This window comes from Branchiostoma belcheri, unplaced genomic scaffold (genome assembly GCF_001625305.1).
Source record: "Branchiostoma belcheri isolate BF01 breed outbred unplaced genomic scaffold, Haploidv18h27 scaffold59, whole genome shotgun sequence".
NCBI lineage: Eukaryota > Metazoa > Chordata > Leptocardii > Amphioxiformes > Branchiostomatidae > Branchiostoma > Branchiostoma belcheri.
The window spans coordinates 1,369,974-1,385,775 of record NW_017804231.1 but is presented as its reverse complement, the minus strand read 5'-3'; the positions used below and the strand labels follow the sequence as shown (position 1 = coordinate 1,385,775).

Below are 15,802 nucleotides of genomic sequence, written 5' to 3'. Positions count from 1 at the left end.
ACCAGAGCCAGTGCAAAGTCCACCATGTTCCCCATCAGGTGTAACTTCTCTGGATAGGAGACACCTTGCTGTGGGAACAATCATCAAACATTCAACTATGCTGGATGTAAAACTATATAGTTGAGCTATGATTGATAAAAGGTGCAGTTCAAATAGAATTTGTCAGAGAGACGTAGGATAGTTTTGAACCTTTGTTCATCCAGGACCAAATGATTGTCCTCCTTATTTTGTCACTGTAAGCGATAACTGATATCATGCATTATGATATACTCATAAAGTTGCTGAGACTATATGAGTAAGAAAAATGTCAAGGTTCATGACCCCTGACCTGGCCTGTAGTAGAGGTTAACCCTGTTGCTGCCATGTAGGTGCTGCCGATGGTCTTAATCTTCTCGACATGGCTGAACTTTGGCTTGGACAGGAGCTACAGGAGAGAAAACAACAGGCTTGTATCACTGTTGTTTGTTGTCATCTGCTACTATGCATTTAGTGAATTGTTCATTAATTATCAGTCACTTCAATACAGTGATCTAGCCAGCCTGAATTTTTTTCTGTCATCCTAATTTTGTTTGATGTCACATCTTGTCGATTAAGCAACAATCCTAAGGGGTCGGGGGCATCTCCCCTGGCAGAATTTTGTAATCTTTTGAAATGCTATTTTCTGCAAATTTTTTTGCGAGGTTGAGAAAGCATAGTTCAATAACATCTCACACTGATTTTTGTCCGTCTAAGATGACAGATTGCGGAACATGTTTCTCATCTGTCGTGAGTGGCAAAATTCCGTCATATGACAGAAAACGGATGCTGGCTAGAACACCACTTCACCATACATGTATTATATATACCGGTGTGTATTCATATTTCCTATAGGACTAGAAATACACAGTTGCACATTTTGATACTGTCTTTGCAACCACTAAAAGATTTGCTTGGAGATTAGGAGATTCTGTTTGATCGATGTCTTAAATCATCCTTACCTCATCAAAGTCTGCTATTATCTCATTCAGTAATCTAAGACACTCCAAGCCCTCCTTATTGACATCTGTCTCCACATAGAACTCTTTGAAGTTTGGGATGGATGCAAACATCACGCAGACAAACTCATAGGACTGGCTGTACAGCTCCTGGGCGGAAAAAAAGGGTGAAAAGGTCCAGTATACAATCACAAAGGCCAATGTTCAAAAGTCAACATTCAATTTTGTTTTTATTTATTTATTTATCTTTGGAACACATGGGTAGTCCCTTCTCCTGAAAAGGGCTGATTTCCGCAAACCATTATGGAACTTTACCTTCCTTTTCATTAACCCTACCCACATACTAAATCTTATCATGATCGAGACAGTTTTTTGGGAGGACTCGTGGTCTAATAAAACGTTGCCTACCCGAGAGGACCGTGCTGAGGAGCTGAGGAAGTGGTCGGCGACGTGAACCGGCATGACGTTCTCCACCAGGACCTTGTTCAGGTTCTCCATGGTCTCCACCTCCTCACCTTCACGCTTACACTTGGTCTTCCACAGGAAGTCCATACGAGAGGTGTACTCTACCTGTGGGACATAGGCATAGAGGGCTCCTCCTCATTGAAATGTACAGCATACTGGTGACAGAGCTTACAACATGATCGCACTCTGGCTTCCCCCCAAAGATCTACAGTTTCCAGCTTCATCTCTTAGGAGCAAGTACAGACATTTAGAAGCTGGGAAACTTATACCAGGTAAAGTATCTGACATTGAAAGTAACAAACAATGGTAAGGCAGGTTACAGTAATTACTGTAAAACAGAAACCAAGAAAACTAATACATTTACTAGGTACAACAATGCTTAATATCTTACCTGTCTGTCAATGACCAGGATAGTAATGTACAGTACAACCAGGTAGATTGTACCTCGCTGGTGAAGCTCAATATAAAAGTTATCCTTGCTGTAATATAACATGAAACAAAAACGCTGTCACATTCTTTATGGAGATTTTCAATTTTTACAGTAAACAGTCTTATCTATAACATATTTCTATTCAAATTTGATTGGAGAAAGAAGAATCATCTAATGCTAAGGTCACATTTCCAAACCAGGGCCCAGCCAGGCTGTTTGCATGAACGAAAAATAAACAGTAACGTTACATGTCAAGAATATACACATTTCGTCAAATAGTTTTTGTTTGGTTTTATTGCCTTTAACATGAATGTCATACTTGTCATTACCACAAACAGCCCAGCCGGGTCCCAGGTGACCTTAGCATAAGCCAACTTGCTCACCTCATATTTGTATACATACAGTCGAAGCCATCGAAGACCCATGCATGTGTGTGATGTATGAGAACACTGTACACCACCAGGGCCAGAGTCAGCCCGACAAGCTTCACAGAGAAGCCTGTCTGTAGAAACACCATACACGACAACATACCCAGCAGGTAGCTCAGGAAAAAATACTGTGGACAGGGGGAAATACAGAGATAAATGAATGATGATAATACTGGTAAAATTAATTATAATCATACTGTTATATCTATTTATATGCAACATTAGAGCCTATGTCAACTTTATGATATTCACAGTTATGTTTCACAATACATTTTCTTTTATGATGTATAACAGGTTTCTGTCAAATTAGAATCTACACGCGCGCGCGCGTGTGTGCATTCGTGCGTGTGTATATCACAGTACTTACTGGTGAAACATGTACGCAGGAGGCACTTGTAGAGTTGGGACACTGAGGCATGTTGGGAGTAGGGTCGGTGCCACTCCCGTTGCTATGGAGACCAAATGACCTGCTTCGACCACAATCTAACTGGGGTAACAGACATATCAATTTTCACAGATCTGATTTACAATAATATTATTACATAAGTCATATAGTGTGTACTCATCTTTTCACAACAGTATAGAGCAACAATGCAACTTAAAAGAGATTTACTTGGACAATTGTATTATACATTAGTACTAATAAATTCATTTTAAGTTGCATTTTGTTCTATACCAGTGTTGACGTCACACTTCAAAGAAGCCATGTGATATTAGTCTCACTGGGTCAGTCTACTGAAGAAGACCAGTCAAAGTGACTGGTCAAAAGCTCTCTCTCTATATATATATATATATGAGAACAATACTCAAAATAACTGACAGTTTTAGACCTTACAATCATTGCTTTACTGTAGAGTGAGACTTACAACACTTGTAGCTGCCACAGTAAGGATGGTCATGAGGACCAGCAAGGCCAGGCATCTCCTCAACCACCAGAACTTGGACGTCATGGAGGCCAGGAAGTTAAATGTGGGATGTCTGTGCTTCTTGTAACACTGCAGGAAAATGGAGGAAATCAACATTAATACAGAGTTTAACCAAAGAAGAATGAAATTATGCTGACTGCATAAATGTACCTAGCCTGATACGTGATGCTTACTGTGATATCAATGACAACATTTGATTGGATTCACTGGCTACAGAAATAAAGAACTGTAAGGATGATTTGCAAGATTCAAATATTATTCCCTCACATTAGAAGAGTGTGTTTTTTGTCAAAATTTTTTGTTCATTGAATATCACATCTGACTATGCTAAGGAACTGTTGTATTTCTGTGTTTCAAATTTGCACACAAAGTTTACTGGTCGAGGAGTTGAGAAGAGAAGATTGTCACCTGTATGTTTTCTGCAAAGCTGATAAATAAGACCAAGAGCAGTGTGACGGCACTGAGAAGATAGCTCCAGATCAGGATGGGAGTTCTACACAGGATAGAAAAATTATCAGTCAACAATAGCTCTACTTTTATGGTGTACAGATACATTACTGTAACAGTTAGAAATGTCACAAAAATCTATGGTGCAAAGTAACAAAAAGGCCAAAACAAACGGATGATTTCAATGGGCCATTATTATATAATAATCACATTTTTATGATGAATACAATTTTCTACTCACTTAGGAAGAACAGTAAAATGGACGATTGCCATGGTAACAAAGATCATGAAGGCACACAGCACGTTGAACTTAAACATTGGCACTTTCATCTCTCGGTACTGTGTGGGGAAAAGCAGTAACTGTTACAACTGTGTGAGTTTTGAACATGAATGTCAATGTGCATGAAAACCCGTCACCTACATGTACTCAAAATACAGACCATTTACCCTGTAAGTGCTAAATTCATTCATTATGCCTACAATGTAGTTCTTTTGGACCTGGACACTAGGAAGATTTACCACAAGTTCCAATAAATTTTCCTTGACTTTCTAGCCTCTATACATCTAAGATCTAGACAACCCCGGATTGTCATTTTATGATATGATAATTCTGTACTAACCTTCTCCTGCCATTCTGGATTCTTGAAGCCCAGGGTCAGCCTGTGCATGTCTGGTGACTTGATCCATTGTCTGTTGTGGAGAATATTACAACATTCTTCAACAAAATCTTCAGACTTTTTTATCAGTTTCTATTCCTTTATGATGCAAAAAAAGTCCTATTTTTGGTCCTTAATTACATTACTGTATACGTATGAAGACACATTAGAATACACGTCACAAGCTTCAAAATTGGAGCATACTTTTCTTATTTCCTTTTCATTACAGTTTGAAGAAGGATGCAAATATAACCTGCTCTGAAGTATAGTAATTAAAAAATTACAAAGAGGTAATGACTGATGAAATTAAGCTGTTCTTACTTGTGTGTAGTGATGCCATCAATGGCCTGTTCCATCCTTTCATTGATCTGGTCCTCCAAGGCACAGGGCTGAACACTGCCACTGCAGCAGGGGGGCACAGAAGTTTACAGTCAGGCATATACCCAGTCCAATATAGTTTAGAAATGATACAACAAACAAACACAGAGTCTAACATACCATAACACCACTCTCTTCCCTGTCATCAACATTCCTAGCATTCATTTACACCCATGGGGAATATGTCACATTAAGATTTCAAAACATTTTATAGAAAGTCTGTTTATGAAAAAAAGTTTGAACGTTGTACAGTAGAGAGGGAGTAAGATGTACTACATAATAAGGTCCAAATTTGTGTGAAACACTAAGCAATGACAGATAAATGAAAGTGAGCAAAACAAACCTGTCATCACCTCCTTACCTTATATCTGAACAGGGCACAGAGTTGATCCTGATGACATTAACATGTACTTGGTCTGGGTGCTGTGGATTGTATGGAATAATACATTCATATGTGAAGAGCGTAAGAAACATGCCATAGTTAACTGCATGTACATGTAATACCCCAAAAATACGATATACATTGAGATAATGCTGTTTCAACTTATTATGTAGATAATTAGTGACTAGAATATTCAGTCTGAAAACTAGCTAAGAGTATTTTTCAAGTCCTAAAAGCTGCACAAAGGCCAAAGTGTATAACTGCTAGATCTGCAGGGGTGTACAATCTAACTCCTTACTGCTGTAGGTGAGGTTGGTCTGGGAGACTCGGGTGTGAGATAGATGTTCCTGTTCCTGCTGATGTCAGGCAGGTCCTGGAAGGGTTTGTGAGCTCCCCAGGTGGACAGGTACCTCGTCATGCGCACGGACGCTCGCTGCTTGTTGTCCCTGGCTAACTTCCGGTGCTGCGACATGTGGGGGGTCACCCTGTTTCTGGCCTGAAATGGAGGTGAACAGCTGTTAGAGAACCCTAAAATCATTTACTTCACACATAAATTATTACTCTCCTGTTAGAAGTCTGATTAAAAACACACTACTGGTACCTACATACATGGAGTAGGTGTATTAGTATCCAGTGTTAGTATTAGAAACAACGTGATAACTATTAGAACCCCATGATAAGGGTACGTACAATGTATCTCATGGGCTGTATCATCCGTATCAAACATTATCGGGGCCCAGATATGACATAAATACATTGTACATTTCTACAGTCCTTGCATACCTTAGGATCAATGACAAAGAAAGTTTCCACATTGTTCTCCTTTAAGTAGTCGTCCCTGAGATGGCCGTCCCCCGGCTCCACCTTGTAGTAACCCTGCAGCTCATCCAGCGTTGCCTTGGTGATGTGAACTCTCCTGGAAAATCAACCAATCAAAAATTTTCTCTCAACCATCATTTGATTGGCTGTAGCACAGCTCAAAACTCTAGTCTTGTGTTGGAAACTTTGGTCACAGCAATTGATTTGCAATCAGCATGACATTTGACAGCATTTTATGTCAAACAGCTTTTCAGAGGAATATCTTTTAAATTACTTTTTTGTTTGCTTGCTACCATATTATGATTAAAGAACAACAAATTCACAGTTGAACATTTTAAAACATTGACCTACATGTATTTGTGATCTCTTTGTTTCTCTCTACTGTCACACAAGGCACTTGATAGGACCTTAGAAATACATGTATCTAGTAGGCACTAGAGAACATTTTACATGATTTCAAATGACAAGATTGAAAACATAATCCATTTTGCACCATGTACAATAGAATTGTAATTTACAGTGATGTCCTTGTCCTTGGTGCTGAACTTTCGGTTCTAGTTAGGATTCTATGACACAATGGAAGTTTGAATATATGAAGTAACCAGTGTTACTAATACATGCATGTTACATAAAGTCAAAGCGGGTAAGATCAACCTTTCTTTCCCTCATTCAAGATGTGTGTACCGGCAATTTTCCGCCCCACAAGGACAGTTCTGTAACTCACCCAGGCCTGCCTCCTGACTCCATGTGGTTGGCTAGTGTGACGTGGTGTGACCACACGTCGTACTGCCACTTGTGCAGACCGATCACACCACACAGCACGTTCCCCGTGTGAACCCCCACACGCATGTTGATGTCTACTCCTGTCGCCCACGCAACTTTCCTGTAAAATGATCGGCATGAAACATCCATATCTGTATTGTTCAGTTGGTATGAACTCCCTAAGAACTGCTTGGATCAAAATGGAGAATGCCCTTCTCCCAAAAGGCTGAGAATAACCTAATATAAATGCTTGAGTGAATTATGGCTGCATTATGTAAAATGAGGACGATACTTTAAGTCAACTTTCTGTGATTTCTTTACAAAGTCAGTTGAATAAACCCTACTCCATTGCAAATACTAGCAAGTGGCATTCAGGAAGTAGAGGTTCCAAAATATGATGCCTTAGGAGTATGTTTAAAAGCTTGAAACACAGATGTCAGCCATGTTTGTTTACATTCTGGTAGTTTGTGGTGGCACTACAAATTGAGCGAGCCTTACTTGATGGCGTCACATATCTCCAGGCCCATCTTGACACAGTTCTTGGCGTGATCTGGGATAGGGTCAGGGAGTCCAGACACACAGTAGTAACAGTCACCCAGGATCTTTATCCTCATGCAGTTGTTTTTCTGAAAGACAAAGTTAAAGGTGAGAAAACTTTACAATTTTTCCACCACAACATCTGCTTGGAGAGTAACCTTGACTGTCCTTGATCATATCTCCTACTACTTGGCAACATATGGTGCATGAATCTATATTATATACAATATCTATATCATATCAGCTTATCATTTTCACGACTGACTTCCGGTGTAACCTATACCAATTTGCTGCTTGGATGCCATCCCAGAAGGGATGAGCCAGAACCTTTTCAATAGCTAATAGGAAAGATGAAAGTCACCCAGAGCTATTAAAATGCTGGCGCAAGTGCTTGAAATGGCCTTGAAAACTTGATAGCACCACATCTGTGAATAGTTTCATCAGGTTGGTAAATTACTGAATAAAGAGACTAAAAAAGAGGTCTAAAGTTGAGAAAAGAGACCAAAGTTTACAAAAACATATTTTCTGATAGCACCACAGTTCAAAATGCCCCTGCCCACATTTGCTGGATACCACTGTGACATTAATTTTATGGACTAGCTATGCTTTCTACTTTAATCGCTGCTTTGAGATGTTTTAACAATCAACAAATCATGCACACCAATATTGTAAAACACACAGAATGAGAATCAATGGATGTGAGTGAGTGTGCATTTATTTTCTTTCTATCACACAAGCTGTAACAGTTCATTTTTCAGTTCAAAGCAAGCTGCCAGAAACCCTTCTATACTAAAAAGACATCACGAGGAGAGACAGATCCATTTAGCATTCATCAAAGGAGTCGATCTTTCTCTGGAGGGTTTTTACAAAAAGCAATGATGCCCTAGTGAGCAGTTAAATGAACATCGTAATGAGATAAAGGATGTTGTGACGTCAATGTCGGCACAGTCTGCCCCAGGGTTCCTCCTACTTATCAGAGCAAAATGCTCCCTTGTTAAGATAAGAAGAAAATAACTGCAAATATTGGTACTGTAATAGTTTTTATCAGTGACTCCTTGCCAAACCTTGAACCTAAGAAATGGAGGGGGAAGGGGTGAATTGTATAAAAGGCAAAGTGATATCCCTCAGGTCACTTTATAATACATGCACTATAAAACTTTTTCCCTTGCATATGCTCACTTACATGATGTATCCATATGCATTGTACAGTAAAAGTTGGTGATACAAATAATTTCATTGCTCTTTGATGTCAAGTGAACACAAATTAATGATCAAAGGGACTTAGAAGTTCAGGTTTAAGCAAGAGCTTTTGATCCTTAAATAGATTTGATAAATGAATACATTTAATCTAAATCCAAAGTGGTGGGAGGTTCAGTAGCAATGATCTGTAACATAGACTGGAACAGACTTTATGTCAACATAGGTCTTCCCAAATTGCTGCAATCTTACATTCAAGATGAAAAATATATAATAAATTGCTAAACTTGTACTCTGTGCAATGTTTTGTTTTGTTTTCAAGTCTAAGATTATCAAATTTCAGTTCTCAGTCTGCCCCCCCCTCCCACACTAACAACAGAGGGTGATATAAAAGGGCTTTAAATATGTTCCTGACCACCCCTCATTAGAATTTTTATGGTACAGTCCTTATACAGGTGTGACAAAGACCCTAAATCTCTTACTGGTAATTTCTTCAACTGCTAATACATAGATAAGATATTAGACAACACAGCTTGAGAGAGCTTATTGCAATTTTTTTTGCTTTTGGGCTAACAGCAAGGAACAATTTCGGAACTAATAACGAGGGATACAGATAAGGATATATACCATCAGATACTGTAGGTAATGTGCAATGAATATTCTAAAAGATAATTGCCTAAGTCTAGGCTTGTTGTTTTTCTCTCCTCAAAAATTTATGGAGAGTAAACTTCCCACAGTAGACTCAGGTGTTTTGAACAAGTACAAATAGTACTATTATAATAATTCTCTGATCATTTCTTGACAAAGTAACTTGAATCAACCCTACTCCATATTGAAATATGTGTCATTCAGGAAGTGGAGGTGCCAAAAAATGAAGCCTTTACAACTGTTTAAAAGCTGGAAACACCATGTCAGCCATGTTTGTTTACATTCTGATAGTTTGTGGTGGCACCACAAACCGAGTGTGCCTCTTATGGGCTGTTTATGCACCAACCATAAATGTCAGAAATTGCACAAATATGTTGTGAAGTGGAAGCAAATAACAACCATACAAAAATTTTTCTCATTGACAATTAGGATATTTCAAAACATATTCTGCTGCAAAAATGATACATGATACCCCTTTAAAATATACAGTCATTTATATGTTCTTTCAACAAAGGAAAGAATCTCAACATTCTACGAAACAAACAGATCTAGAATGATGATGGCCTTTGCAGTAACGGAAGATTCATGACCTGAGGGACACTCATATCCCTCAGCATGTAGACTTGGATTCAATGTTACAGGCTTACACATCAGCAAGGCATTACAGGCTTATGAAGCTGTATGGTGGCCTTCAGAGATGTAAGGCCGGACATGCCTCTTTCTTCTGGAGTGGATATAGGAGGATTCACAAAACAGGCACATCACAGATTGGGGTCAGAGCAGCCTGGCTTTCAGACTTAATATCTCGGCAGTCCAGGCCCGTAAAGTTGTGTGGAGAATCATTATTGGCCAATAATGTTGTCATGTTTGAAAATCCCTTCTCTACCAGGCTTTGACTCGCCACTCACTCACTTTGAGAGATCTGCTATAAATCAAGTGTCAAAAGGATAGAATTGTCTTCAAATAATCTACAAAGTCATAAATACAAGCTCTGTAAAATAAATAATCTGGAGATATTTTTTTAGTTTCTTAAGCATACTTTTCATGTGACATTCATGAAACTAAGCAAAATATAATTGTATCATACTTCACTAGCTCATACTCCTATCTCCATACTCCAACGATTTTGATTTGTTCTCTACGGTTTTGTTTGCCTGTAAGTTATCTCATGTATTTATTTTGTATAATTTGGTTACCTGTGTTATTTATGTTTTACATGTACATACAATTCTCTGTTACTTCTGTTTTAAGTATTAACTTATGTCTTATTATTTCTGTAAACTGGGCCCTACTGAAAATCAACTTGTCAAAGCTGAGTTGGGCTACCCAGGTGTGTGAAAATGAAATAAATGAAAATAAATACTGAATTCATACTACATGTATATGTTGCTGCATGTTTTGGATATTGAAATCAATTTGGCCTTGGCTGTTTTCTTGTAAAAAAACTTCTTGCCAGTGTCACGAACCAATCAAAAAGCCTAGTTTGATCCAGCTCTGACACGAAAAAGGTCACAAATCTTCAGCATAACATGCGCAGGCATGCCTTGCCTATGATTATCCAATACTACAGGTTTGGCATGTATGTCCATGTCATGACAGGATCATTCTTCACACACCAGAATAATTCTGGGGAATCAATTCCTCTCATCTTTCTGTCCTAGGTATCTGAGGTCGTATGAAATGTAATGTGACAAGCATACTCATCAACATCGGTCAGCCGTGGGTTTTATAAGCACAATGCTGTAACATGATCTATAACAGGTGCAAGGTTTTATACAACAAAGGTGTTGCCATACATAATGCATGACATGGTGACGTTATCGTTATATTTTATGGAATGCAATTAAATTAGTGGTGTCACTTGTGCGATATTTGATATGATCTGTCAAAGTCAATTTTGGCCAAACCAAATGGAAAACAAAGTTGCTAAGGCTATGAATTGGCAAACAAGTACTATCCAGAAGCACATTGCAAACAAAATTTTCAACATCAACACAAGACTTCTTAAGAGCTGCCACTTGGATTTTTGTCCAATGGTTGTTTGCAAAATAACATGTTTCAACTGGCTGTAATTGAAAATTGATGCCTTATAATATGACTGCTGCCTAGTCCAATCTCAATGTCATGCTGCATACAATTACATGTACATTTTGGGATTCAGAATGATAGTATCTCCAGAACCAGAAATATCAAATTTGTTCTTGAGACTGCCTTTAAGAGGTGGTCAATTGACTGAAAAAATTTTCCTCAAACAGAAAATAGAAGAAGGTAGGAAGGGAAAAGGAGGGAAAGAAGGCCAGAAGGAAAACATTCTTACCTCGGCTATCTGGTCGAACTTGCCAAACAGCTCGTTGAGTGTCCTGACCAGTTCTGCAGGGGTGCACTCCGAGGCAAGGGTGGTGAACCCCACTATGTCTGCATACAGAATACTGCAACAAAGCAACAACATGCAGAAGACAAGTTTACAGTTAAAATTTTTGTTCCAACACAAGAGATTGTTTCATTTTTGACATAAAAGTAAACAAGAACAAAAAGTCTAGACGAAAAACGAATATAGGTGTAAGAAAAAGTCTACACCCTACATGTACTGTATGAACCATGAAGCAGTCCATATATGATTGAATACTTTTAACACCAGAAGTTTTCTCTGCTCTTACCTTACATTGAGATGCCTTTTAATATACATGCTGTGGAAACAAGTAGAGGTGCTGTGGTGTAGACTGGTACCCGTCACTCTGCCCATCATTTCTTCCTTCATTTCTTTGGCTAGATGGGCCGGTAACACTGACAGTAAAAGTCTCTCCTGAAAAATGTATACAATTCTCCTTGGTCCACATCAGATAGGAATATTGGGAGGTTCTCAAAAATTTTTATACAATATCATGTAGCATATGAAATTGGAGATGGAAAAGGGGAAGAATGTAAGAAATGTTCCTGATAATACATGTACCTATCAACTTGTCTAGTGGAATAACCTCAAACACTCTCAATGGGATATTCAAAGTATTCAAGGTGGAGGATGTTCAAAGTCAGATTTTGAAGGTCACAGTTGTACATGTATGCAACATCGACCCAATTTTGTTGTTGTGTCAATGACTGATATCCAACCAGGGAATAGAAATTGATTCATGTATTGGCCGTGACAAAACGGCATGTAATTTCTGCCACGGCTTTGCTCCGGATCAACGGAGAACTGCCAAAATTTCCATATCACCAAGGTCATATAACTCATTGGGTCCAATACAATCATGTACTTGGTCATTTCTCCAGATCACTAACAAACAGCCTTGACAAAATGACACTGACACATGTGTTCAAAGGTGAGCAGGCAATCCTGCCTCAAAAGAAATTGGCAGTTACTTCTAAGGGCAATCTGAGCGATGGCAATGACCTCTCTGCTCCTTAGGCCATGTTGATTTGATTATATGGTATGGAAGATAATAGACTCTTCATTCTATTTCTTTACATTTTCTCCTTTTCCTTAGAAAATGATTGATTCTACAACATTAGTATCTTTATCCAATATTTTTTTGCAATTTGCAGCATACATTTGCTCATTTTGCTGCTGCTTTGTACAATTTACAGTATGGTCGAAAACGTTTTTTGGAAACATAGGAAAATTCACGAGCACGTGAATGTTATCCATACAACAAAGACAACAAGGCCTTACAGGCACAGTAAGTCTGTTATATTCTGTTGATTCTGTGATCTCCTGACCTGCTGTTCTCGCTCCCTCTCCAGTTTGATGCGAGACTCGATGCAGTGCCGTGTGTCCAGGAACGTCCTTCTGTGAGCGATGTCTACAAAATACTTGTGGTACATTCCTGCCAGGTTCACACTCAGGAGGATGAAGATATTTGCTATAAACTAAGAAGAAAAAAGAACACGGTGAAGAAAAAACAAGATGCTGAAATCTGTACATTCACAGCAGCACGGGTTCAGCACCATGGACAGGAATCAACAGGCATCCAATGCAATTTCAGGGCGGCAATCAAAATATGTTCTGGATGAGGAAATCTGTCTGATATTAACCTTTACTACCATTTTTCATCATCATTTCATACTTGAAGTGATTAGAATAGCCCCAACACAAGTGACGTGAGGAGTTTCCTTTGTACCGCCTATAAATAGCAAGTATCATCATCATCATCATCATACAAAGAAGCCCCATCAGAGATCAAACCTCCATGTGACCTACTCACATCTGTGACCACGAATGTGTTGTCCAGTATGGAGATTATGAGTGCAGGGACCAGGTATGACAGGCAGGTCAGTACACCTGCGATGACGGCGTATCTTCTACTGAAGGGCAGCATGGTGTAGGACACCAGTGTGATGATGAAGAAGTACCCCACGTCATTGTATGGTAGCTTCAGGTGTCTGTGGGATAAAGGGTGCTTCTGTAAGTAAACTGAATCCAGGGCTCTAGCAGGCAACCGTTTTTCCGTCAATTGAAGGAACTTGGTGGCGTGTGACAGAAATATATCTAAACCAATCCTTGAACAAAATTGATAAAAATCTTGTCAAAGTAAAAATTCAATTACATCTAAAAGACCACCAACAATCATTCTCAGCCCCATTATTTGCCTATCAAAATGCGGGAAATTGCATATGAAAATCCATGGCTTGAAAATCCAAAATTTGCCCATGGGCCCTACCTAAAATGTGGCCACTCTACCTCCAGGTCTGATCATGAACGGGCTGACAGGAAAAATTGGGCAAATTTTGGATTTTCAAGCCTTAAAAAAATGGAATTTCCCACATTTAGAGAGGCAACTCATTGGGTTGAGAGAGGTTGGTGGTGGTCCTTTTTTATGTTTTTTTCCAAAATATTTGTCAATTTTGTCCTTCACAGTTGACGGATTGGTTTTACAATTTTTCCATCACACACCACAAAATTCCTGCAAATGACAGGAAAACGGGTGCTGGCTGTAGCCCTGCATCTCTCTGCAGTCTTGCTTCAGCATTTTTATCTACAAAAACTGAATTAGAAATAGCAATGTTTATCACAATGTCAAGTTACATGGAAATTTGGTGTTGAATACAAATTTAATGTTGGTACCTGATCACAAAGCTATCATCTTGAAATATCAAAGAAGAAGTCGTGGTTCACCTCTTGACTTTTTTCATGCGCCAGAGCAGGCAAAAGACCATGAGAAGACTATTGAACTCCCTTCCTGTTTTCAGTTAGTGCTTTCTTTTATGCACCAGTGACCACGTAGCATTATATAACCAACACTCGTGTTACCCAGGGCCTCATTTAAAATCACTTGGTCGAGGCACGTTGGAAACGTTCCCAGAAAAGCAATTTCCTTTCCGGGGAAATTCAGCCTCAGAGAAATTTGAGGGTGTTATTACGTGCTATATACCATGCCCTGGGACAGTTGTTATTATTCTTTAGTGTTGGCTTGAGAACAAGTGCCGTCTGGAAATAGACTTCCGCAAAGGCAGTATAAGTAGTCACCAGTGCCTACGTGCACAAAATCCATGCAGCTCTAGATTTAGTACACATATTACGCAATTCAGTGTTTCCCCTGGCTCCTTTCTCTGACAAAATATGTTTGATTGAATTTTTAGGAAGCAAACTAGCCAAGCTATGCCAAACCATGCACTAGAAGTAGAACAACCAGTTTCCAGAACCCATTCCACTGGCTGGACCTTCATCCACACAGAGTCCAGATCTGGAACAAACTCCCAGACACATTTGTGGGCACCATCAACAACAGCTGCCTGCAGTCTTTCAAAGACTGAGTCCATCCACATCTACTTCATCTTAAAAAAGATCTCTTGGCAGCAGTGAGCCATTGATTAGCCACTGATTTAGTAAACTGTGACACTTTCTATGGCTATTGCTCATAATTAGTGGTGCATACCTAAACCCAATTTTAGGTTCAGGTCTGGATTCAAGTCCAGAGGTTTAGGTTCAGTTCCGGACTTGTAAGTCCGGACCTAAACCCATGGCATATACAAAATTGCATGTTGACAACCTTGCTGGGTTGTCTGGGTGAAACTTTGGCCACATAACATGGAAGCCGGTACTTGACGATGCCCGATGGCAATGTTTTCTTCATTTTGCAGCAAAGATGTTGCAATCTACGGAAGGTTTTAGGTGGTTTGGAAAGAAAAGGGGTTGCGTGAAATGGTCTTTTATGGTAATAAGCCCGGACTCGGTTCTTGACTTTTAGGTTTTTTTGGACTTGAACCTAAACATTCTTTCAAGTCCGGATCCAAGTCCAGTGAACCGGTATGCACCCCTACTCATAATAGCATATTTAACATAAAAAGAACAATTATCATGAAATTTGACGACTGCACCTTTGTGAGAACATGAACCCGAGCCCCCCACCCAGCAGGAGGAGCCAGATGAAGAGTGACACCAGCGTGATGAAGTTGTGCAGGAGTCGGGAGAACTGCAGTACCAGGAAGATCGCCAGGAGGAGGGCAGCCGTGATGCCGATGATGACGGGGATCTCAAAGTGTTTATCAAAGGACTGAAACAAACACAAGACGTGGTTTTGTTTAAAGTAACGGAACAAGAAAGGCCACCAGGGAGCCCAAAATCTATTCATGTCGCGGATAAGTCAAGACACAAAAAATTTAATATCATAGCTTCTGGAGTTATGCTGCTAAACCACAAACAAACATTGCTAGTACAAACACTACCAAAAACATATTATAAGCTTCTAGGCTAAGGTAAGAACTTCACAAATGTTCTTAGGCCACAAAAACATGTTTGTATAAAGTAAAGCTTGG

General features: G+C 39.3%; 1 protein-coding gene across 5 annotated transcripts in view; it reads right to left on the bottom strand.

Annotated features, from left to right (window-relative positions):
* Window positions 1–15,802, bottom strand: part of LOC109481983 (adenylate cyclase type 2-like) — a 54,280-nt gene that overhangs the window by 5,999 nt on the left and 32,479 nt on the right. For all 5 annotated transcript variants that reach the window (XM_019784596.1, XM_019784600.1, XM_019784598.1 and 2 more), the window contains exons 3-21: window positions 15,365–15,540; window positions 13,252–13,429; window positions 12,767–12,916; window positions 11,707–11,852; window positions 11,367–11,478; window positions 7,166–7,293; window positions 6,630–6,788; window positions 5,870–6,002; window positions 5,385–5,582; window positions 5,066–5,127; window positions 4,648–4,728; window positions 4,291–4,360; window positions 3,912–4,009; window positions 3,632–3,716; window positions 3,164–3,292; window positions 2,665–2,784; window positions 2,253–2,425; window positions 1,831–1,918; window positions 1,383–1,544 (exon numbers count right to left, since the gene is read on the bottom strand). In XM_019784596.1, coding sequence (XP_019640155.1) covers window positions 1,383–1,544; window positions 1,831–1,918; window positions 2,253–2,425; window positions 2,665–2,784; window positions 3,164–3,292; window positions 3,632–3,716; window positions 3,912–4,009; window positions 4,291–4,360; window positions 4,648–4,728; window positions 5,066–5,127; window positions 5,385–5,582; window positions 5,870–6,002; window positions 6,630–6,788; window positions 7,166–7,293; window positions 11,367–11,478; window positions 11,707–11,852; window positions 12,767–12,916; window positions 13,252–13,429; window positions 15,365–15,540 — 2,448 coding nt within the window. The remainder of the gene's footprint in view (window positions 1–1,382; window positions 1,545–1,830; window positions 1,919–2,252; window positions 2,426–2,664; window positions 2,785–3,163; window positions 3,293–3,631; window positions 3,717–3,911; window positions 4,010–4,290; window positions 4,361–4,647; window positions 4,729–5,065; window positions 5,128–5,384; window positions 5,583–5,869; window positions 6,003–6,629; window positions 6,789–7,165; window positions 7,294–11,366; window positions 11,479–11,706; window positions 11,853–12,766; window positions 12,917–13,251; window positions 13,430–15,364; window positions 15,541–15,802) is intronic.